Here is a 25,000-nt window from a genome sequence, read left to right as displayed (position 1 = left end):
AATAAAAACTTCTCCCTATCAGCGTTTTATGGATACCCTCAAACAATGTTCCCTCTAATTTTCCATATGCGTGAGCAAACGCAAAAACTCCTTGAACATTCAGTGGAGCACATGTGAGCACACCTGTCCCAAACCTGACTAAATAACAAATTAAATGTTTTATTATTATAATCAAATGACAGCTGTCATTTCCATGAGATTATTTTATAATATAAGTGTTTTGGCCCACTTACAATGACAATAACAAAAAATATTGTTTTTCATGAGCTGTGTACTAGTATTGTATGTCTGGGTGGAAAACGAAGAAAAGGAACAGACTTTGCTGCGAAAATAAATAAATAATTTTATCTTATCATTTAAAATGACGTGAGAGTGGCACTTGCCAAGGTGAAGCCACGCATATCTGAACTGGTCCCTCAAAGGCAACAGCAGAAGTCACACTAATTTGCAGGTGTGTAATTTGTTGTGAGTTCATGCACTGTGTGGGTTTTGTTCTTTGAACAAGGTGATGTTCATGCACGGTTCATTTTGTGCACCAGTAAAAAAACATAACTTTGCCTTCAATTTGAAAATTATTATTATTTTTTTTTTCACCGAAGAAGGGTTCGGTGAACGCGCATATGAAACTGGTGGGGTTCGATACCTCCAACAAGGTTAAGAACCACTGGTCTAGATGCCGCCCGGTCAAGAAGTTCACTATTGATTTTGTTTAATCATTAAAAACACCTCTCGGCCAAAGTGATTTATGTTTAGCTAGCTTCCTCGCGCTCGACAGGCCCTTACTGACTGAGAGTTATTTTATTTTGAAAAGTCATTACAGACCTTCAGCTCCCAGGGAGAGGTCATCTTCGAAGCTGCAGCCGTTCCTCAGCACTCCTGCTGTGGCCAGAAACACCTAGTTTTAAATGCCGTCACTGGGCTTGAGCGAGAGGTGGCGCACGTTACCTTTGCTGGGAGACGCACTCTGGTCATCCAGGGAGACAGCCAGCGGAGTCCTGGAATAAAACATATGAAATAAAACCTGTTTCTTGACATCATCCACGTCAGGGGTGTCCCAAGTGTGGCCCGTGGCTAACTTTTCACAATCGTTAGCATTCTAATATTGGCTTGTTTGCTCATTTTGCAGGTATACACCGCAGCGTCAAATATTTTGTTACTTGATGTACCGTATTTTTCGGAGTATAAATCGCTCCGGAGTATAAGTCGCACCGGCCGAAAATGCATAATAAAGAAGGAAAAAAACATATATAAGTCGCACTGGAGTATAAGTCGCATAACCTCCCTGCTTGGCACCCAAAAATGATTCCCGGGCGCGGCGCTGCTGCTGTCCACTGCTCCCCAAGGGGATGGGACAAATGCAGAGGACAAATTTCACCACATCTAGTGTGTGTGTGACAATTATTGGTACTTTAATCTTAATTTTTGGGGGAAATTTATTTGATAAAACTCAACACCAAGAATAGACATTTGAAAGGCAATTTAAAATAAATAAAGAATAGTGAACAACAGGCTGAATAAGTGTACGTTATATGAGGCATAAATAACCAACTGAGAACGTGCCTGGTATGTTAACGTAACATATTATGGTAAGAGTCATTCAAATAACAAAAACATATAGAACATGCTATACGTTTACCAAACAATCTGTCACTCCTAATCGCCAAATCCCATGAAATCTTATACGTCTAGTCTCTTACGTGAACGAGCTAAATATTATTTGATATTTTACGGTAATGTGTTAATAATTTCACACATAAGTCGCTCCTGAGTATAAGTCGCACCCCCGGCCAAACTATGAAAAAAACTGTGACTTATAGTCCGAAAAATACGGTATATTACCTCTTAGCATGCTAACCAAATAGTATGCTGGCTTTTAAGCAATTTTTTTAGATATCCACTTCAGTTTTGGTACCTGGTGCATGCTAATGTTAGTAGGCTAGCATTTTAAACAAATTACACACCTCAGAGTAATATATGTTGGTACTTGACACAGGTTACAGTTAGCATTTTAGCTTGCCAGCTTGTTTTAGTTAATTTAGCAGGTATACACCTCAGTGTCATACATTTTGGCTTTTCACTAATGCTAATTGTAAGCATGCTATTGTTGGCATGTTGGCATAGTACAGTAAGCATGCTATTGTTGGCATGTTGGCATAGTACAGTAAGCATGCTAGATTTTATTTTTACCTCATTTTGTTATTTGACGCTTTCTGGCCAGCGTGTACATTTTCAGCAAATTTTGTAGATATCTGTAGGTACCTGATGCATGCTCATGCTAGCAGGCTAGCATTTTAAACAAATTACACACCTCAGAGTAATATATTTTGGTACTTGAAACAGGTTAAAGTTAACATGTTAGCATTCTAATGTTAACGTTCTAAGTTTTTTTAAGCTAATTTAATAGGCATACACTTCAGTGTCATAAAATTTGGTAGATTTCTCGATGGTTGTTTTTTATATGTAAATCCTTTCTTGGTCTGGAGCCCCCTAATTTATGTTCTTTTATGTGGAGAGACTCCAGTCGCGACAGCTTAAGGTCGCAGGACATACTTAGCATGTTTGTTCCGAGAGCCAACACAAATCTTGGGGAAAAAAAGCTTTTATATTTGCTGCTCCATGGTCGTGGAATAACTCAGAAGAGGATCTGAGGTTACCTGAGCTGACCCCTTTGGAGGAATTTCAGGCCATTTTAAAGGAATCAGGAAACTATTTCTATTGTGTTTCTTTTTAAGTTGTTTTTACTAAAACATTTTATACATTGTCACATGTTTTTATGTTTATATATGCAGGTAATTAATTGTTTTAATTAGGGACGTCCGATAATATCGGACTGCCGATATTACCGGACGATAAATGCTTTAAAATGTAATATCGGAAATTATCGGTATCGGTTTCAAAAAGTAAAATGTATGACTTTTTAAAACACCGCTGTGTACACGGATGTAGGGAGAAGTACAGAGCGCCAATAAACCTTAAAGGCACTTTCTTTGCGTGCCGGCCCAGTCACATAATATCTACGGCTTTTCACACACACAAGTGAATGCAGTTCATACTTGGTCAACAGCCATACAGGTCACACTGAGGGTGGATGTATAAACAACTTTAACACGGTTACAAATATGCGCCACACTGTGAACCCACACCAAACAAGAATGGCAAACACATTTCGGGAGAACATCCGCACCGTAACACAACATAAACACAACAGAACAAATACCCAGAACTCCTTGCAGCACTAACTCTTCTGGGACGCTACAATATACCGTATTTTTCGGATTATAAGTCGCAGTTTTTTTCATAGTTTGGCTGTGGGTGCGACATATACTCCGGAGTGACTTATGTGTGAAATTCTTAACACATTACCGTAAAATATCAAATAATATTATTTAGCTCATTCACGTAAGAGACTAGACGTATAAGATTTCATCAGATTTAGCGATTAGGAGTGACAGATTGTTTGGTAAACGTATAGCATGTGCTATATGTTATAGTTATTTGAATGACTCTTGCCATGATGTGTTGCGTTAACATACCAGGCACGTTCTCAGTTGGTTATTTATGCCTCATATAACGTACACTTATTCAGCCTGTTGTTTACTATTCTTTATTTATTTTAAATTGCCTTTCAAATGTCTATTCTTGGTGTTGGGTTTTATCAAATAAATTTCCCCCAAAAATGCGACTTGCCAAAAATGCCACCTGAACAGTTTTTTGGCCATCAGGCACATGAACAATAACTCCAAACAGTAGCTCCTTGAATTCCTTCTAAGTCTATAACAAGATATGATAGCTCAGTTACAGCTCTTTTTATTACCAAATATGTGTTATATGTGTTTTATGTTGCACGATTGCACCAAGAAAAATTCCTAGTTTGTGAACCCGTTCTCAAACAATGGCAATAAAACTATTCTGATTCTGATTCTGATTATACTCCAGTGCGACGTATATATGTTTCTTTCCTTCTTTATTGTGCAAAAAATACGGTACACATATATACCCCCCGCTATACACCCCCCACCCCCTTCACCTCAACCCTGCCCCCACCAACCCTGCCCACCTCAACCTCCTCATGCTCTTTCAGGGAGAGCATGTCCCAAATTCCAAGCTGCTGTTTTGAGGCATGTTAAAAAAAATAATGCACTTTGTGACTTCAATAATAAATATGGCAGTGCCATGTTGGCATTTTTTTCCATAACTTGAGTTGATTTATTTTGGAAAACCTTGTTACATTGTTTAATGCATCCAGCGGGGCATCACAACAAAATTAGGCATAATAATGTGATAATTCCACGGCTGTATATATCGGTATCGTTTGATATCGGAATCGGTAATTACGAGTTGGACAATATCGGAATATCAGATGTCGGCAAAAAAGCCATTATCGGACATCTCTAGTTTTAATTGTGGCATGTGACTGTAATTGTTGTTCTTAAATGTGTTTTGCTGACCTCTTGGCCAGGTCAGTCTTGGAAAAGAGATTTTGATCTCAATTACTTTTTACCTGCTTAAATAAAGGATATTGATTGACTGGGTGATTTCATTTATTGTTGGCATGTTAGCATAGTACTGTTTGCATGATAGCTTTTTATCATTTCTATTTTAGCTCATTTTGCTTATATTTTTTTGTTACTTGACGCTATCTGGCCAGCGTGCTAACTGTTAGTATTTCAGTTCGGCTTTGGCTCTTCAGCATTCACACAAAATTTATACTATATATTGTAGTGGTTTGAAGGTGAAAACTACCTAAATGGCCCCCGCATCCTTTGATTTTTGGAAAAAGTTAGGGCACCTCTGATCTACATGATGTTTACCTTTAGCCCGATCAGCCTGGCGAGCTACTTTAGTAACGCAATAACCGTTCAACGACGGCGTGCTTATTGCTAGTCAAACAACAAATCTGTCCCTTGCGTGATAACTGGTCAAACTGCCTGCCGGCGCTATGCTAATGCACGCTAACTTCCTGGAAAGCGCGGGCTATTGCAAGGTAATAAGCCGACATCCTCAGGCGGCCGCCGTACTTGGCCAAGGCTAGCTAACCCAGTCTTACCTGTCTGTCAGGCTGTGGCGTCGCGTGCCGGTCACTGTCACGAGTTGTCCCGGACAGACTGGGAACTTTGCAAGTCGGGCCGGCGGGACGGTTGCGCAACCTGACGGGCTTATCAACGGGCCAAACTTCAAGCTAGCCTTCCGCAAACACACGCCAGCACTTGTGTAAGCACGCGCAGCCGCAGTGTTGTTCCAGCAAGCGGCGCTTTCCGCCGGCAGCCATGTTGGCCCCGCGGCACGTTGCTGGGGCAACGAGTGATTCCTTCGCATGCTCGAAGGAAAGTTGAGTGATAAGAATGTTGACTCAGCGGAAAAAAACTCCTCCTTTGTTTACTTGCTTTTTTTTTTTTTTTACGCCTTCCTTTACAGCCTTTGACAGCTTCTTCTGCAACGGGCGTTGGTTGTGTGTGTGTGTTCAGTGTGTTGTATATCTAGGCAAAGGTTGTGTGTTGGTTCTGCGGTGTGCGCACACACACACACACACACACACACACACACACACACACACACACACACACACACACACACACAGTGCCAGTAAAAACGTCATGGCCAGCTGTCAATCAAAGTAGGGATGACAATTACCTGCATTGGTCGAGCCAACTGGTGATCTTGTTGGGTGTCAGTCCTGTACGGACAAATGGAAAAAAGAAAAACATTAAACTACTGATTATTGTGTTGCAAGCTTACGGAAGGCTGGCCAAAAGATTTGCTAAAACTCCACCGGACGTTGTTTATTGTTGATCTTGTTGTTTACCCCTAACAGTCCTCCATTTTGAACAGGAAGCTTCCAAGCCGCCAACGTGACGTGTTCAAACAAGACGACACACTCACGCTGCCAGCAGGAAAATGTTTGACTGGCTTAGCGTTGGCCGCACTAGCAGGCAGGCCAGCTCCCAAAAGCACATTTTACTATATTGAGCGACAAATGATATTATTGTCAACCTTATTGATGAAGCAATGATGTAATAATAATACATAACAAGAATGAAAGTATATTCTTTCAAATGCATATATTTTAACATCGTACCGTATTTTCCAGGCTATAGAGCACACTAAATATAAATATGCAAAAAAAAAAAAAAAAAAATGTAAATTTTTTTTTACATACTGTCAATTCCGGACTATAACGCTTTGAACCCTGCGGCTTATAAAATGGCGCAGCTGATTGAAGGACTTCTTGAAAAACAAAACAAAAAAGGACAAGCAAAGACGCTGAAAAGGTGTGTTGTTGTTTGAGCTATGGCGCTATATTTTGGACGAGTTCGCTCACTGCAGGTGCTGCAGAGCCCTTCTGTTTAGACCAGTCCTTCTCATGTGACATGATTAATTTTTTTTTGCCCTACCAGAATATGACGATGCGTACGTAGCTCTCGGCTTCACTGTAACCACGCTGGGAGACGAGGAAAGACCGCTGTGTTGTTTCCTTTAATGTTAATAAGCGCAAAATGTTATAGTTATAACAATTTTATAGACAAATTATACTATTTATATACTAACTTTCAACTGGAAGTACAAGCACTGTTCAGTCTTCTTGCCGTCCACAGCATTTTTACTCGTATGGATTCTTAATTCATTACTCCTAGCAACGTTTGTAAGTTTTACAATACAACTAAAACAATTCTTACTTAGCAAACCGTCCCATGTGTGATTTTTGTAGTTGTGATTTCATGCATTTTTATACGTGCTATCGTACTGTGATAAAGCTAGTGTCGTTAGCATTAGCTAATATAGTGTCAGTGTTGGTATTATTGACTTACAACGGCATTCTTTTTGTATCGTTCCAGTTTCACAAATTCCTCAGTGATTTCACCAAAACGTCCCCGTGGAGTCTCTTTAGCTGATTGGAGAGGTAGCTTGTTGTGTTGTGTCGCAGTTGTGGTTCCATGACGATGACTTCTGTTTTGTTTTTATCAGCCATTTATCTGCCGGGCTACAGACACCGTTTGGAAACAACTAAGGTATGTAAATAAACATTTACAAAATATTTCTGTGTAAATAAATAATTTCACAACGTATACACTACAGTATATCTGCGGCTTAGTCCGGTGCGGCTAACATATGGAAAACTGTTTGAAAAATGACCTTTTTTGAATGTTTTGAGGTTAAAAATGTCAATAAAAGATGCATTGTTGCTGTTAACTGAATCACCTACCTTTTATTTATATTTGGCGGTATGAGGCTAAATTTCTCACTCGTGGTGCACTTGTGTGGTAAAAATCACTACATTGCCCGCGGACTATTTTCACTTTGGCCCTCGGAGGCAAAATGTTTGGGCACCCATGCCCTAGATATACTGTATACCTGTACTTTGTTTGAAAACCTTAATTGTTTGAAAACGGTGACGTTTTGGTGAATTTACGAAACTGAAACAATACAAAAAGAATGCCATTGTAAGTTAATAATACTAACACAGACACTAATGCTAATGAGGCTAGCTTAATAAATAGGTTAATGTTTTTCATACCTATCTTTTTTCTGACTAATTTCACTTGATCAAACCTTTTCTAACATTCCACGCAACTAAATAATAAAAGTACGCATTAATCGCGCTAATACCGTATCACACCAATATCGGTATCGGCCAATACTCAAAGCACCAATATCGGCATGGTACGGAAGTGAAAAAGTTTTATCAGTGTGATTATCATGGCCAATTTCCCAAAATGATTTGATTTCCATGCATAAGGTTCGAAATTGATTAATCACGATTTGCTTTGATCCACACTTAAAGGAGCCATATGTAATAATTTAATGTTAAGTCATCATTAAATAGCCCTGATATGTCATTAATAAATCATCTTCTTTTCCAATACCTCTATAACTGATAACAGTCGGTCAGCCGGGATATGCTAATTTGAAAGTTAGATTTACAGCCCCGAAATCTTGTTGTTGTTGTCATTTCGATGCCCCGCCCTCCACCGTTTGACCAATTAGAAAGTATTTGAGTGTGTCACATCCAGGTTGACAGTTACACACCGCCATCTTCGTCTAGCTACTGCCACTGGTAAAGTTACTAAACATGACAGACCTTAGTCAATCTAAAATGCCTCGTTACCATTCTCAATTAATTCATGACAAAGCCAGGACCAAAACCAGGATTTGTATCGGGGATGCCTTTGAAAGATGGAGACCATTGAAAATGTTTTCATCTGACGCCAAACTTGCTCATTTCCTCCTTGATAGGTAAGTCAGTCATTTACGTTTTGTTATTACTTGTAATAAATGGAAATGGAAATTTGGTACGTAAACTATATTGTCCAATACAGTCTATGAAGATAGTATGTTCAACCAATGCTTAGCATGCTAGCCCGGTCAATGACACATGGACATATAGGCTAACGGGGAAAATGTATGCCCATTAGCCAGTATGTCGATGTTTCATCCAACTGACAGGGCAACATATATATTTGTACAAATAAAACCTATGTGGATATGGGTAGTGTCTGTGCCTATTTCCTTCTCAATATGCTGATACGCTGAGGAAATCTATTCCAACATAAGTCGTCATGGCAATGTGAAACGTATGGAGACAGCCAAATCACAGGATAAAATAATTCCTCATTGGTGTTTGCATATTGTGGACTACATGTACCAAGTTATATGGCAATCTGAAAGGCATACCTTGCATATGCATAGGCATAGGCATACCTTGGTAAAATGTCTCCTCTTTAGTTTTGGGCGTATATTAGGCTGCTAAGCATGCTCTACTTATTTTCACCAGTATAACCATTGCTAGCGTTGGTTGTAGTCTTTGTTTTTTGATAGTACTTACAATAACCATATGATTGTTGTGATATTGTACGCAGGCATGACCTACATCTTCCTGAAAATAGCCTCATTTCTGTGTCAAATGTGTTGGTTAGAGAATTGTTATTGACAAAACGCTTGTCTATTCAGCTATTATGGTCTCAGCACCTCAACCCCTAGTAAGAGGCAGTGGAAGTTTGAAGTTCCTTGGAGTAGCCCAGTCCATCCAGCTGGATTTAGCTGTGTGTCTGGCAACCTCAGCTAGGGAGAGGGAGGGGACTACAACATTTTGACCGTGATTGCAGTACCATTTCTGGCCACATTATCACATATGGCACCTTTAAATGGCTCAAACAGAAACGTACTTTGATTTTCTCTTCATTTTCTTTTGCTAGCCCAGGACTGTTTGTTGTTAGCAGCTAATGTTAGCATACTTAGTGTGACACTGTTGCTGCGGCGATCAGGAGGCAGGTAATCGATATTATGCCTTGTGAATTGATATGGCAAAATTAAAAAAGTACCGATCTGTACTCAATCAAAGTGATTATTTCATTTAGCCCTAATCATGCACATGTGTCATGGCCAAGTATAAAAAAAAGTCATAGGAATTCCAGGAAACTGAGTTTGTTGGATAGAGAACTTTTTGTGGAATGTGGAAAATAATCTAATCATTTTTAAAAAGTAAATATACAGAAAATGTGGAATTCTGATACATGCAGGAATTTTTGGAAAAGTGGTCCAAAAATCGTGTCCTTAATTGCAAACAAACTGAATGACTGACCAAACTGCTTCGCATGTCTGCCTTGAATTGTTTTCTTTACTTGCTTTTTTGTACAACATTTGAGACCAGCAACTTCGTTTTTATTAGTCATAAAAGTACAAATTAAGAGCTTTTAAATTGTTTAGTTTTTTACGACAAAGGTATTCAACCCATAGCAGTGGAAAGTGGTGAACAAAAAGAATAACAGCATTTTTTATTTATTTTTTTACAGCAGAGGTATTTAACCCGTAGCAGTGGAAATTGGTGAACAAAAGAATAAATGTGCGCCCTCAGGAATTAAGAACACAATGTACACAGCAAGGTTTCCCCAACATGTAATTGATGGCAGTCCGCCACAGCAAAATAAAAGCCGCCACACCATAAAAATGAGAGTTTAAAAAAAAAAAGAAAACCAATTAAAGTTATGTGGGCTCTGTACCGAGGATGTCGTTGTGGCTTGTACAGCCCTTTGAGACACTTGTGATTTAGGGCTATATAAATAAACATTGATTGATTGATTGATATATAGTATGAATGGATATAAATAGCCTATTATTTCTGGACTATTGACTAGTGATGTACCAAAGGTTTGGCTGCCTAAAAGAAGACTGTTTACAGAAACAGCGCTGCCGAAACAGGATGTTGTGATGATGTAAGCAATACGCAAGGGACTGTCTGCAGCGGAAGCAGCATGTCTGCGATGTGGACGTACCTTAATATATCCCAGATATACCCGTACATTTGCATAATTAAATATATATGATAATGCAGCTGAGATAGGCTCCAGCACCCCCCGCCACCCCAAAAGAGACAAGCGGTAGAAAATGGATGGATGGATGGATACTGATTAATAATAACACAGGTTTGTTTTTAAATGTAACACTTCTTTAGCCTTTAAAAGACCTGCTCAGTGGTCTTGTGGTTAGCTTGTCCGCCCTGAGATCGGTAGGTCGGGAGTTCAAACCCCAGACGAGTCATACCAAAGACTATTAAATGGGACCCATTGCCTCCCTGCGTTGCACTCAGCATCAAGGGTTGGAATTGGGGGTTAAATCACCAAATGATTCCCGGGCGCGGCCACCGCTGCTGCTAACAGCTCCCCTGTGGGGATGGGTCAAATGCAGAGGATAATTTCACCGCACCTAGTGTGTGTGTGACAATCATTGGCACTTTAATTTTTTAACTTTAAAAAAAGCATCATTGCAGATTATGCCAAGTATATAATAGTGTCATATTAATCACATCCCTGGCCACGCCCCCACCCCCACAGGTATGTTGCAGCCTGGGGGAAACCCTTCTTGTTGAAGTGTACTTTGAGAAGTATTTCATTTGAGACAGCCTGTGTCAGAGACACTAATAAGGTTCACCTGCTTCTTCTGAGGGTCTCTGAGAATCTCCATTAGTGCCACCGCAACTGGGCTGGGCCCCCTGGGGGCTCGGGGCCTCTGCTTTAAGCGTCTCCTGCCAGGTGGATTCTCGGCTCTTGGCCCAGGCGCGGCGCCGCAAGGAGGCCAGGCTAGAGTCCGGCGGCCCGCTGGGATCTGAGGACGCAATAAAGAGTCAAAAACCTTCAAAGTCATCAAGGATCTTCAGTCCGGACGGGTCCCACCTGGAGCGGGGACGGCGGGGTCCAGTACGATGGTCACCCTCTCCATGTGGTCTACCAGTCCGAGCGCGACTGGGGTCGTTATGGTAACATCAGCAGCTGCCAACGCACCTGCAAGGACGCGGCATAGTGTTATATCCACGTGGTGGGCATGGCCTGGCGTGGGACGACCGCACCAGACGACAACACAACTAAGTGAGAAGCGGACAGAAATAGAGCAACAAACAACAAACATGAATGAGGACGTGTGAAACAGGAAACAAGTGTTTACAACCACCAGCACAACAACTTCCTGTCCGACGAGGACAAGGACGCACGGAGGTGGTGGCGGAGGCAGGGGGTGATTTTCATACACAAATTGAAAACAACACACACACACACCAAACACACACACACACACACACACACACACACACACACACACACACACACACACACACACACACACACACACACACACACACACACACACACACACACACACACACACACACACACACACACACACACACACACACACACACACACACTTTAGGACTAACAACAAATCATGCAAATGAATAAGTTCTCAGCAATCACTGAATGAATTCTACTTGAATAAGTGTACTTATGTCTACTGTCTTATAGTGTACTTAAAGTGCAAGTACTCCACAAAGAATTACTTTTTACATTTGAATCACAACATAAAATATGTCACAACTTTTTCACGCTTGTATTCTTGCTTCAAAATGAGGCGCAGATTCTGCCCTCGCTTTTTTTTGAGAAGCCCCTCCCCTTTGCTGTGTCGTCAAAATAGCGAGCATTGACAGTGGCCCGCGTCTAGCACTGATTACTCACCAATTTGACCTTTTTGATGACTCAGAGTGCGCTGAGTGTTGCCGTGCTTGTCACTGATTGAGAATTCATTTGGAGGAAGTCAAGGTGTTATCAAGCAGCTATTAAAGTATGGAAAAGTGTGCGAAGTCAACAAAATGACATCCATCTTCTCTCGCTTATCCCAAGTCGGGTCGCGGGGGCAGCAGCCCAAGCAGAGAAGCCAAGCCTTGCCTTTTTTCAGCTCCTTCATCCAGCTCTTCCCGGGGGATTTTGAGGCGTTCCCGGCCAGCTGGGAGACATAGTCTCCCCAACGTGTCCTGGTTCTTCCACGAGGCCTCCTACGGTCAGACAGATTCTGACCAGATGCCACCTTCTCAAAATTCCGTAAAAATTAAAAATGCATTGATTTTTTTATTTTATTTTCTAGGGTTTTCCTTTTTTAAGTATTATTTCAAAATCAGCGGTATTAGATAATATAACCTTACTAGTAGGGGTGTAACCATTCATCAACTACTTGATTTTTACTCTCGAGATAAAACTACAGCAGTAGTGGATTTTGATGGCCCCATTCCTGACACGTGAAATCTGACGAATTGGGGGGCTGCACTAACCACTTTAGCCGCCAGATGGCAGTAGAGTGTTAAATATCTCTAAATGTGTTTTGTTGCAATTCCAACTTTGACCACAGCATCAGTTGCTATGTAGAGTGGCGCTTTCCATCATTTTCAGCTGACCGCATAGCAAAATGATTCACCGCCTCTTCGTCTCACAAGAGTTCCCCTCATGAAAAAGGCCATAGGAACCACTTTCTTACTAAACATCAATCTGTGCTCGGCAAGTTGGCCTTCGGAAGATATATCGATCTAAAATAATTTTAAAAGGCAATTAATCAATTTGATTGATATTTGAAAAGAAAACATTGGATTAAGGAACGGCAGACCTTATATGAGCTTGTTTTTTTAGCACTTTTAATGACAAAGACGGTAAACGTTATTCGAGTCTGTCGCCACTCGCCATCAGTCATCAAAACAAGCATGGCGGATACCAGAAGAGAAGCAGACTAACGAGAAATCAACACTTTAAACCGGTGGTCCCCAACCACCGGTACCGGTCCGTGGATCAATTGGTACCAGGCCGCACAAGAAATGCACAAAAAATATATATATATATATATATATATTTTTTATTTTTATTTTTATTAAATCAACATAAAAACACAAGATACACTTACAATTAGTGCACCAACCCAAAAAACCTCCCTCCCCCATTTACTCTCATTTGCACAAAAGGGTTGTTTCTTTCTGTTATTAATATTTCTGGTTCCTACATTATATATCAATATATATCAATACAGTCTGCAGGGATACAGTCCGTAAGCACACATGATTGTATTTTTTTATGACCAAAAAAAAAATCACTGACTATGGTGGTTAAGGTCAAAGAGTTTGTCCGGTGTTCTGAAAAAATGTTCTGCTTCATAAAAAAAAAAAAAAGTGCTAATCCGATTTTGATGATTTTTTTTTGTTTAAATGTCCGAAATAGGTCCTGGAACAGGTGCTTATGTAGTTGTTTTTATTATTAATTTATGAGCTTGCCAAAATACTAGGGGTGTAACGCATACTTGCCAACCTTGAGACCTCCAATATTGGGAGGTGGGGGGGGCGTGGTTATTTACCGCTAGAATTCACCAACTCGAGTATTTCATATATATTTCATATATATATGTATTTCATACATATATATATATATATATATATACATATATATATATATATATATATATATATATATATATATATATATATATATGTATATATATATATATATATATATATATATATATGTATGAAATACTTGACTTTCAGTGAATTCTAGCTATATATATATATTTATTTTATTTACATAAAAGAAATACTTGAATTATCTATCCATTAGATGGCAGTATTGTCCTGTTTAACTTCTCTGTTCATGACTGAGAAATCATTTCGGCCACGTGTTCAATGGAGAAGTCTGTTCTACATATTTACGAGTCTTACTGCGAGCGAGCTGAAGTTGCCGTTTATGTTTCTAGAACGTCAACGGGCTCATAGTGATGTTACTAGTAGTTGACTGGGAGGTGTTTATTATAATTTGGGGAGTGTCCGCTGCCTGATGCTTATCTGCTAAACGCTACGCACTGACTACATGCGCTCTGAATACGCACTGCTGATTAACTGTTACCGCTCTGAATACGCACTGCTGATTGGCTGTTACCGCTCTGTATGTAACCAATCAGATGGTTCTGTGGGTGGGACAATGCTGGGTGCTGTGTAGAGTTCTGACAGAGACAGGCAGAAGGAAGCGGAGCAGCTTGTTAAGACTTAAGCTTAGCTTAATACGTTTGTGAGGAAACTCGTTCAATACACCTCCGAACCGAACCGAACCCCCCCGTACCGAAACGGTTCAATACAAATACACGTACTGTTACACCCCTACAAAATACTGATTGTTGACATTCATTCTGTCACCGTACAGTATAGACAAACAACCAATCATACATTTTAGGTTAATCAAGGTTTAAGTTTGATAAAGATAACAATAACCACAATATATCAAGTTTTTTTGTTTTTTTTAGTTTGTAGGGAGTGTAAATATGTTTATAATGTCACTAATCGGCTGTGTTACAGCAAAGTGTTACAAACGTATCCAGGTAGTTTTCTGCTACAGGCAACAAAACGTTCATGAAATCAAAAAGTGTTACTTTGTACAGATATTGAACCTGTTTGCTGAAGGGTCAACGTGTTTACGTTTTTCATGAATTTAAATGTTTGGCAAAGCACACTCATGACCTTAAACGGCCACTAACTAGTTTGTAGTTGACATTACAAGTCTTCAAATCCAGTTTGTTCTTACTTTAAACATACTTTTGACTACTTTGTTAGACTTTAACGCACCGCTCTAATCGTTAATCTGCACACTTTGTCCTGATTCCTGAAAGTATCTTGCACATTAACTGTTTTCAAACCATGTTACTGACATTATAAATTTATCACATTTTGAAATCTGGATTAATCCGAACGCCTCCCTATGGAGGTGTTTCGGGCACGTCCGACCGGTAGGAGGCCACAGGGAAGACCCAGGACACGTTGGGAAGACTATGTCTCCCGGCTGGCCTGGGAACGCCTCGGGATCCCCCGGGAGGAGCTGGACGAAATGGCTGGGGAAAGGGAAGTCTGGGCTTCCCTGCTTAGGCTGTTGCCCCCGTGACCCAACCTCGGATAAGCGGAAGAGGATGGATGGATGGATGGATTAATCATGATTATTAAACAAGTGATTACTTGCTTGTACGATTAGAATTACTTCAAGAAAATACCTCAATATTAGTCAGAGAAACGTTTGTAAACGTGTTACTTGAATGCATGTCGTTTATTTGCACAAAACTTGGGAACAGTTTTATCGCAAATTCTTTCAGGCTGTTTTTGGAGTGAAATTTGCCAGCGAGCATACCAGGCTTATGTAGTTGTTTTGATTATTATTCATATATAAGCTTGCCAAATACTGATTGTTGACATTCATTCTGTCACCATACAGTATAGACCAGGGGTCAGCAACCTTCAGCATACAAAGAGCCATTTGAGCCCATTTCCCCCCAAATAAAACCCACCCAGGGACGCAAATTCTGTGCGATTCCTAAAATGACGATAACACCACTTATAGTTTCGTTACACTTATGCTATAGAATTTATGAAATCAAAGACTTGACAAACAACGACTCACATTTTATTTCTGGGTATAACGAAGCAAATCATCGAATTATTTTGAACATTAGAAAAAAATACACCGGTCCTTCCCTTATTAATGAATTTTAAAAAATCAACTCATTCCAATATCCAAAAGGCATACAACTGTGGCATATTTAATTTCACTAAAAAGGGAAAACAACAACTTTGTCCTCAGTGAAAGCAAATTAATCTGCCGATGAACCATTAAATGTTCTATTTTCATCGTAAATTTAGTTTTTTTTAAATCCTTCCATTGCTAGTTTACCAGGGGTTGACCGCTAAAAACAATACAATTGCTTGGAAGCAAGAGATGACGCATAGGGGCTGTGACGTAAATTTCGATCGACAATATACTAAAATGTGTTATTTTCATATGACAAGATCTCAGAACTCTCCAAAACAGCAACTGTTAAAAATAGAATAAACTTACTAAATTAAATAAAATAATTAAGTAGCCATTATTTGTTGATATTGTGTTTCAAAGTCAAAGGGAGCCACGGCGTCGGCATGAAAGAGCCGCTGGTTGCAGACCCCTGGTATAGACAAACAACCAATCATGCATTTTAGGTTAATCAACGTTTATACCTTTTGTTTGTAGTTTGATAAAGCATTAAACGGCCACTAACTAGTTTGTAGTTGACATAACAAGTCTTCTAATCCAGTTTGTTCTTACTTTAAACGTACTGTTGACTACTTTGTTAGACTTCAACGCACCGCTCTAATCGTTAATCTGCACACTTTGTCCTGATTCCTGAAAGTATCTTGTACATAAACTGTTTTCAAACCACGTTACCGAAATGATTAAATTATCACATTCTGAAATTTGGATTAATCATGATTATTAAACAAGTGATTACTTGCTTGTACGATTAGAATTACTTCAAGAAAAGACCTCAATATTAGTCAGAGGAAACGTGTTACTTGAATGCATGTCATTTATTTGCACAAAACTTGGGAACAGTTTTATCGCAAATTCTTTCAGACTGTATTTTGGAGTGAAATTTCCCAGCGAGCACACCAGTCTCATTTTTGTACCAACATATGCATGGATCTGATCACTGACTATGGTGGTTAAGGTCAAAGAGTTTGTCTGGTGTACTGCTTCATAAAAAAAAAAGTGCAAATCAGAGTTTGATGATTTTTTTTTGGTGTAAATGTCCGAAATAGGTCCTGGAACAGGTGCTTATGTAGTTGTTTTTATTATTATTTATATATAAGCTTGCCAAAATACTGATTGTTGACATTCATTCTGTCACCATACAGTATAGACAAACAACCAACCATGCATTTTAGGTTAATCAACGTTTATACCTTTTGTTTGTAGTTTGATAAAGATAACAATAACCACAGTATATCAAGTTTTTGTGTTTTTTTTACTCTAATTGCTATGGTATTTTGTTTGAGGAAACATGTAGCATTGATATGCGCATGAGTATGCATGCTCAGTACATTTTTATGGGTAGCCAATTTTTCCAGAACAAAATAAATCGCATGATTAATCGAAGTGTGTACATGATTAATGCAATCATTTCTTGTGATTAATCACATGAGTTACCTCATTAATTTTGACAGCCCTACTTAAACAATAACCAACCCTAATAGTTTGTAGGGAGTGTAAATATGTTTATAATGTCACTAATCGGCTGTGTTACAAACGTATCCAGGAAGTTTTCTGCTACAGGCAACAAAACGTTCATGAAATCCAAAAGTGTTACTTTGTACAGATACCGAACCTGTTTGCTGGAGGATCAACATGTTTACGCTTTTCATTAATTTAAATGTTTGGCAAAGCATTAAACAGCCACTAACTAGTTTGTAGTTGACATTACAAGTCTTCTAATCCAGTGTGTTCTTACTTTAAACGTACTGTTGACGACTTTTGTTAGACTTCAACACACCGCTCTCATCGTTAATCTGCACACTTTGTCCTGATTCCTGAAAGTATCTTGCACATAAACCGTTTTCAAACCACGTTACTGAGACAGTGATTTAACTAGTCTGTCCGCGCATTTTAGACGTCACATTGAAAAGAACTGAAAAGATAGAATAAAAAACGCTTACCTAACCAGTTAAGCTAGCTGTGTTAGCTTGCGTGAAAGTTAGTTCCACGGGTTAGTGGTGCCTGCAGAGTGTCGCTGTCCTTACCGTCATGTTGGTCCACACGTCTTGTCTCTTCTGTCCAACTGTCAGACGTCCAAACTTTCCAGAGACGTCCCACATTCCTGCTTCCGCTTCCTGATAGCCGCAGCGGGGGCGAGTGGGCGGAGTAACCGCGACCTCTGCTGGGGAATAAACAGCATTACAGCCTTTACCCTACCACCAAATGGCCAGGAAGTGCACTGCGAGCTAATACATCGACGAAACCAGGGGCGTCACTAGCGTTTAAGGACAGGGGGGTCTTAGCCCCCAGGAGATGCACAGGATGTGAGCGAACACAAAACTTCACAAACGGCTAACAAAGACTTAGAAATTAATCATTGTTATTATTATTATTTCAGTCGGTTTATTTTCAATCTGTGTTCAGTACAACAACACACATGGGTTTGCACAGTGACATTTTGTTTACAGCATCAACAAGAAACAATGACTTGCATGATCCTTCAAGATACACTGAAACACAATGAAAGTCATGGCATTAGCCTCTATGTTATTCATTCACAACATAGAGGCTAATGCCACCACTTTCGCTCACAGTACAATAATTGTTTGTTCCCAAATATTTTGAAGTTGCACAGATTACATTTTGGGCACATTTGTGACTAAAATGGTTGTAAATTCAAGCCCTGGAAATATTACTTAATTACTTGAATTAAAGTAATATCTGGATCGGGATAATTTGGCTTGTATATAATATATTTATATATTATGGCAAGCCGTTAAGGAAATTAAATATATATGGAAGTCTGAATAGAAATGAGAAACGTTTATATATACTGTAAATAAGAAAGACTTAGGTCTGATCTGAAAAAGAGCCAAAGCTGTCAAAGAGCTGAGGGACCATCTTCAAAGTGCAATGCTGAAACAAATAATGCAAACAATAAAATGTAACTTCCAGGGTTTGAGATTAACGGAGTCCCGTCGTCCCGGGGACGGTAAAAAAAAATGCACGGGACGAAATGAAATGCTCCCCGGGACGATGGCTTTTAACCATTTTTTTTCTTTTTCTTTTTATGTATTTATTCATTTTACATTTTATATTAAATGTCTTGGTTTTTCCACCCTCTGAAAATCCTATGAAATGTTTAAAAAAGTCATTCTATAATAATACAACAGCTATTAATGTAACAATACAATAAAACAAATACATTTAATGATGTTTTTTTCATTATTTTAACAATAGGCTAATATATATTACTTTATATAGATTGTACAAGAAACACAAAACTTAAAAACTAAATTATTTACAATTGCAGACACAAGGTTCTTGTTCTGCAGTGCTGTGTGCTAATGTGCTTCGTACACCTGCAGGACCGCAAGCAAGGTCGCAGAGAAAATGCGGACTGGATTTTGAGTGATGTGGGCATTTTCTATATGAACAAGTCCAAGGACCGCAAGCAAGGTCGCAGAGAAAATGCGGACTGGATCTTGGGTGATGTGGGCATTTTCTATATGAACAAGTGGAATGGATTGGATACCGACGCACTAAAGGGGCTCTCTACCTTGCGCTATGAAGTGAGGGGAAACTGAGTGAATAATGACAGGTTATATTATTATTTATTTAAACTCATATTCGGGCCACTTTATAATGAATATGTCAAATATGCATGTATTTGTAAAAAATAAATAAATAAATACTTCTTTTTTTTTTTTTTTTTTTTAACACAAAATTATTTAGGGGGGCTTCAGAACATTTTAGGGGGGCTTGAGCCCCCCTAAAATATGCCTAACAACGCCAATGGACGAAACTACACTTGACTCTTGAGTTACGCCTTGGTTTTTTTTATTTTAAATCAACTGTCAAAGGCGTCTGAACTTGCCAGGGACTTCCCGCATTGCAATTTCCGCTTTGTGATGGCGCACCAGAGCGGGATGAGGAAACATAAATAATAATAATGATACCAGTGGTTCTTAACCTGGGTTCGATCTTACCCTAGAGCAGTGGTGTCCAAAGTGCGGCCCGCAGCTAATTGTTTACTGGCCCGCCACACATTCTGGAAATACTATAGTAAAAATATAAAAAAACATTAAAAAAAGTGGAATGAGGTGAAATCTAATGAGAAAAAGTTGCAATGTTGACACAAAAGCTGCCATGCAGTCTGTTTTGTTTTTTTGTCTTTCTTAATTTTTCTTTTTTTGCCATTGCTCAAAAAAAAAGACAAAAAAAAGACAAAAAAATCCATGTTACAATGAATTATTTTCAGGGCTCCAATTACTTCAAATATTTCACTTTAAAATGTTTTATGTGGTAAATATTGCATATATAGTGTAGTAGCCATATAAAAACATGTTTTCTTTGACAAAAGCGCATAAAACAAACAAAATAATAGTTCCAGCATAAAATCGACAGATATACCTGAAGTTGATCTCGTAACTTAAGTGTTGAAAGTAAAAGAAAAACCTAATAAATATGTATCACTTTATGAGTGGGGCACCTTTTGGATCCCAAATATATTTAGTGTTTTTTTATTTATCTTTTCACTGTGATTACTCAAAAATATGAAATAATTAAAATCAATGGTGTCCTGCATTATTGATATTTTAGGGCTCTAATTACTAAATACTGCATATTTCAGTTTTACTATAAAAAAAACTAAGTTGTTTTTGACAGAAAAACCATAAAACATTTTTTTTTAATTTGTATTACTTTATATCAACTTGAAGTTGATATAGAGATTTACTGTAAGCATTAAATAATTTAAAAAATAATAATAATCTGACTCATTTTTAACATTTTAAAGGTAAAATAAATACAAAATGCATATATTTTGTTAAGGTTTGAAAATGAAAAATATCAAACTGGCCCCCACATGCTTTAATTTTTCCGTGTGCGGCCCTCAGTGGAAAAAGTTTGGACACCCCTGCCCTAGGGGTTCGGCGGAGGTCAAAACACACCCGACTCATCGTGTAAATACAAACTTCTCCCTATCGGCGTATTACGGATACGGCAACAGCTGATATGGTGTGTAATTTGTTGTGAGTTTATGCACTGTGTTGGTTTTGTTCTTTGAACAAGGTGATGTTCATGCACGGTTCATTTTGTGCACCAGTAAAAAAAACATGCTAACACTTTAGTATGGGGAACATACTCACCATTAATTAGTTGCTTATTAACATGCAAATTTGTAACATATTGGCTCTTAACTAGTCATTATTAAGTACTTATTAATGCCTTATTCGGCATGGCCTTATTATAACCCTAACCCTCTAACCCTGACCTTAACCCTAACCGAATAACTCTGAATTAAGTCTTTATTACTTAGAATATTTTCCCCATACTAAAGTGTTGCCAAAAACATATAACTTTGTCTTGAATTTGAAAAAACTAACATTTTATTTTTCACTAAAGAAGGGTTTGGTGAATGCGCATATGAAACTGGTGGGGTTCGGTACCTCCAACAAGGTAAAGAACCACTGCTATAGACTGACACATTACTTTTCCTGTTGTTGTAAGTGTGTGCGCGTGTGCGCGTGTGCGTGTATGTGTGTGGGCGGGGGAAAATGATTCTGTACAAGTGGGCGTAATGACGACACCTGCTTTGCACATGCAAACATCAAATGTTTTCACAGAGCACTAAGTGAGCGTCATCAGTTTGTGTGTGTGTGGTGTGTGCAACAAGGTGTGCCGAGTGAGAATAATAAGCGTGCTCAGGGGCATAGGCGCCGATCCCGTGGGTGCTTTGGGCCAAGCACCCACGTGGGATTGATTGATTGATTGATTGATTGATTGATTGAAACTTTTATTAGTAGATTGCACAGTACAGTACATATTCCGTACAATTGACCACTAAATGGTAACACTCGAATACGTTTTTCAACTTGTTTAAATCGGGGTCCACGTTAATCAATCCATGGCAGGCAACTTTCAATCTTTAATTTTATTTTTGAAAAATTAATCTTGTTGGTGATAATTTTGTGGCGAGTTTGGTCCGTTTTGCAGATAATAAGAAATGGTCACGACTCATATGCATAATTAATAAAGTCTAACCAAGATTTCATTGTGCCCGGTAATGAACAAATAACACAGTCGGGGATAGGTTGATTGGCAACACTAAATTGGCCCTAGTGTGTGAATGTGAGTGTGAATGTTGTCTGTCTATCTGTGTTGGCCCTGCAATGAGGTGGCAACTTGTCCAGGGTGTACCCCGACTTCCGCCCGATTGTAGCTGAGATGGGCTCCAGCGCCCCCCCGCGATCCCGTAAGGAATAAGCGGTAGAAAATGGATGGATGGATCTTGACTTGGAACACGCTGCACACGAGTGAATGAAGGGCATACTTACTCAACAGCCATACATGTCACAGTAAGGGTGGCAGTATGAACAATGCCAACACTGTCATAAATATGTGCCATATAGTGAAACCACACTGAACAAGAACGACAAACACATTTTGGACGAATATTTGCACCGCAACGCAATATAAACACTACAGAACAAATTCCTAGAATTCCCTGCAGCCTCAACTCTTCCGGGACGCTACAATATAAACACACACCATTGGTGGATCTACACCTAACATCCACTGTAATGATACCACGTACAATAGCGTATCTAGTCGATACTACCATGATTACATCAATAATTTTTAACATCACAAAATCTTCTTTTGTTTTTTGTTTTTTTATATTATGTTTATAAACTCAGGAAATATGTCCCTGGACACATGAGGACTTTGAATATGACCAATGTATGATCCTGTAACTACTTGGTATCGGATTGATACCCAAATTTGTGGTATCATCCAAAACTAATGTAAAGATTATTACATTTTAACAGAAGTGCAGATAGAAAATGTTGAAACAGAAAATAAGCAGATATTAACAGTAAATGAACTAGTAGATTAATAATACATTTTCTACCACTTGTTCTTAATAATTTAGACAAAATAATAGAATGATAAATGACACTATGTTACTGCATGCATACGTCAGCTGCTAAATTAGGAGCCTTTTTTTGTTTACTTACTACTAAAAGACAAGTTGTCTTGTATGTTCACTTATTTTATTTAAGGACAAAATTGCAATGAGAAACATATGTTTAATGTACCGTAAGATGTTTTTGTTAAAAAAAAGCCAATAATTACATTTTTTGTGGTCCCCTTTATTTAGAAAAGTATCGAAAAGTACCAAAAAGTACCAAAATACTTTTGGTACCGGTATCGGTACCAAAATATTGGTATCGGGACAACACTAATACACACACATCGAGCACCCACTGGCAGAAATGTAAATCGGCGCCTATGCTCAGGGGTATTCCAGGAGGGAGGTTCAACACACTCTTGAGTCTACACCTGAAGTCTGAGTTGACGTAACCTAAGACAGGAAAGTGTCAGGTCCCAAATCAGCGGATCTGAGTTAGTTCAATCAGTCCTGAGTATGTTGACTCCGAGTTAAGACCACCCAGTGTTGGTAAAATCGCGTCAGAGAATAACGGCATTACTGACAGCGTTATTTATTTCAGTAAGGAGTAATGATTGGATTGTAAAAAGTATTGTGCAGCGGTATTTATCCACCTGTCAAAAGCATTTGATACGGTCGACCATATCATTCTGGCAGATAGACTGCACAGGATTGGTCCATTTCAGCATGTTGTAAAGGGGTTTTCTAATGGCCTGTTCCATAGAACTCAACGTGTCCTCCTCGTCTTTCCTCCCTGTACTCAGAGTTCCATATTAGGTTGTTGTTTTCCGTCTCTGTAAATAACCGCTGTGTCGAATGATGCATTCCATTTTTATGCAGATGAGGCGGTCATATATTGTTCATCCCCAACTGTAGCACAAACCTTTGAGATCCTGCTGTCTGCTTTTGATGTTGTTCAGTCCTAGCTGACTCGGCTGAAACTAGTACTAAATGCAGATTCATATAAGGTGATGTTATTCTCAAATGGCAAACATATGCCATTGAACATTCCAAAAATATCAACTGCTTATAAGTTTGAACTTGAAATGGTCACGACATATATGTACATATTGATGAGAATTTGTCTTTTAAATCTCAAATAGAAACACTTGTGTCCAAACTTAAAATTCAATTGGAGTTTTTCTTTGGAAACAAGTCTTGTTTTTCCCTACAAGTTAGGAAACGCTTGATTCTGACCACTGTAATGCCTTTGCTATGGAGACTTGCTTTTTATGAATGCACCCTTATTTGAAAAAACTGGATGTTGTACATCACTGTGCCTTACGGTTTTTCCTGGTTATGGCAACCTTGTCCACCATTGCACTTTGCCCATCTTTGTCAGTCCGTAGAATTTCTTTTTGGATGGTTTGTATATATAAATCACTTCTTGGTGTGGTTTCCCCTTATTTATGTTCTTTTATGTGTAGAGACTCCAGTCCCTACAGTTTAGGGTCACAGGACATCCTTGGTGTCAACACAAGTCTTGTAAAAAAAAAAAAAAAACCTTCAGAATTTAGAAATTAATGACAAAAGGGTCTCAGGCTACCTGAACTCATCACTTTGGGAGAACTTCAGGTCATTTTAAAAAATCGAGAAGCTGTTTCTATTGGACACTGTACATGTTTTTAAATAGTTTTTATTGAATTATCACATATTTTTTTTACCTATTTTGTGTTTTATGTTCATCCATCCATCCATTTTCTACCGCTTATTCCCTTCCGGGTCGCGGGGGGCGCTGGAGCCTATCTCAGCTACAATCGGGCGGAAGGCGCGGTACACCCTGGACAAGTCGCCACCTCATCACAGGGCCAACACAGATAGCATGTTGTAAGTAAATTGTGCTTGTACCTTTGTAGTGTGTGACTGCTACTGTTTGTTGTTGTTCTATGTATTGGCGAAACATGTTTTGCTGCCCTCTTGGCCAGGTCACTCTTGTAAAAGAGATTTTAATCTTGATGAGTTTTTACCTGGTTTAATAGAGGAACATGAAAATGAATTGAATTACTGTTTGCATCATTGCAACGCCATTAAGAATGTGAAGTGGCTACAGTTTGGTTGAATGAAGCGCAAAGTGTCAGGTTTAGGCCAGCGGACAAATACACTGAAAAGGGAAACGATGCACTAGTATCATCTTCCCTGTTGGTGTCAGGCCCCGTGAGTCTGCCACACACAACCTCAGCAAACCGCTGTCGACAAAAAAGTTGAC

The 25,000-nt window shown here is 39.0% G+C and overlaps 1 protein-coding gene across 1 annotated transcript in view; it reads right to left on the bottom strand.

Annotated features, from left to right (window-relative positions):
* itprid2 (ITPR interacting domain containing 2) overlaps positions 1 to 18,031 on the bottom strand; it is a 59,157-nt gene extending 41,126 nt beyond the window's left edge. The window contains exons 1-6 of the mRNA XM_062061912.1: positions 17,885 to 18,031; positions 11,166 to 11,273; positions 10,924 to 11,097; positions 5,632 to 5,674; positions 946 to 995; positions 823 to 876 (exon numbers count right to left, since the gene is read on the bottom strand). Of these exons, the coding sequence (XP_061917896.1) occupies positions 823 to 876; positions 946 to 995; positions 5,632 to 5,674; positions 10,924 to 11,097; positions 11,166 to 11,211 (367 nt within the window). The 5' untranslated portion in view covers positions 11,212 to 11,273; positions 17,885 to 18,031. The remainder of the gene's footprint in view (positions 1 to 822; positions 877 to 945; positions 996 to 5,631; positions 5,675 to 10,923; positions 11,098 to 11,165; positions 11,274 to 17,884) is intronic.
* Between the last annotated feature and the right edge of the window lie 6,969 nt (positions 18,032 to 25,000).

Source organism: Entelurus aequoreus, linkage group LG10, assembly GCF_033978785.1.
Source record: "Entelurus aequoreus isolate RoL-2023_Sb linkage group LG10, RoL_Eaeq_v1.1, whole genome shotgun sequence".
Lineage (NCBI taxonomy): Eukaryota > Metazoa > Chordata > Actinopteri > Syngnathiformes > Syngnathidae > Entelurus > Entelurus aequoreus.
This window is presented reverse-complemented; position numbering and strand designations above follow the sequence as displayed.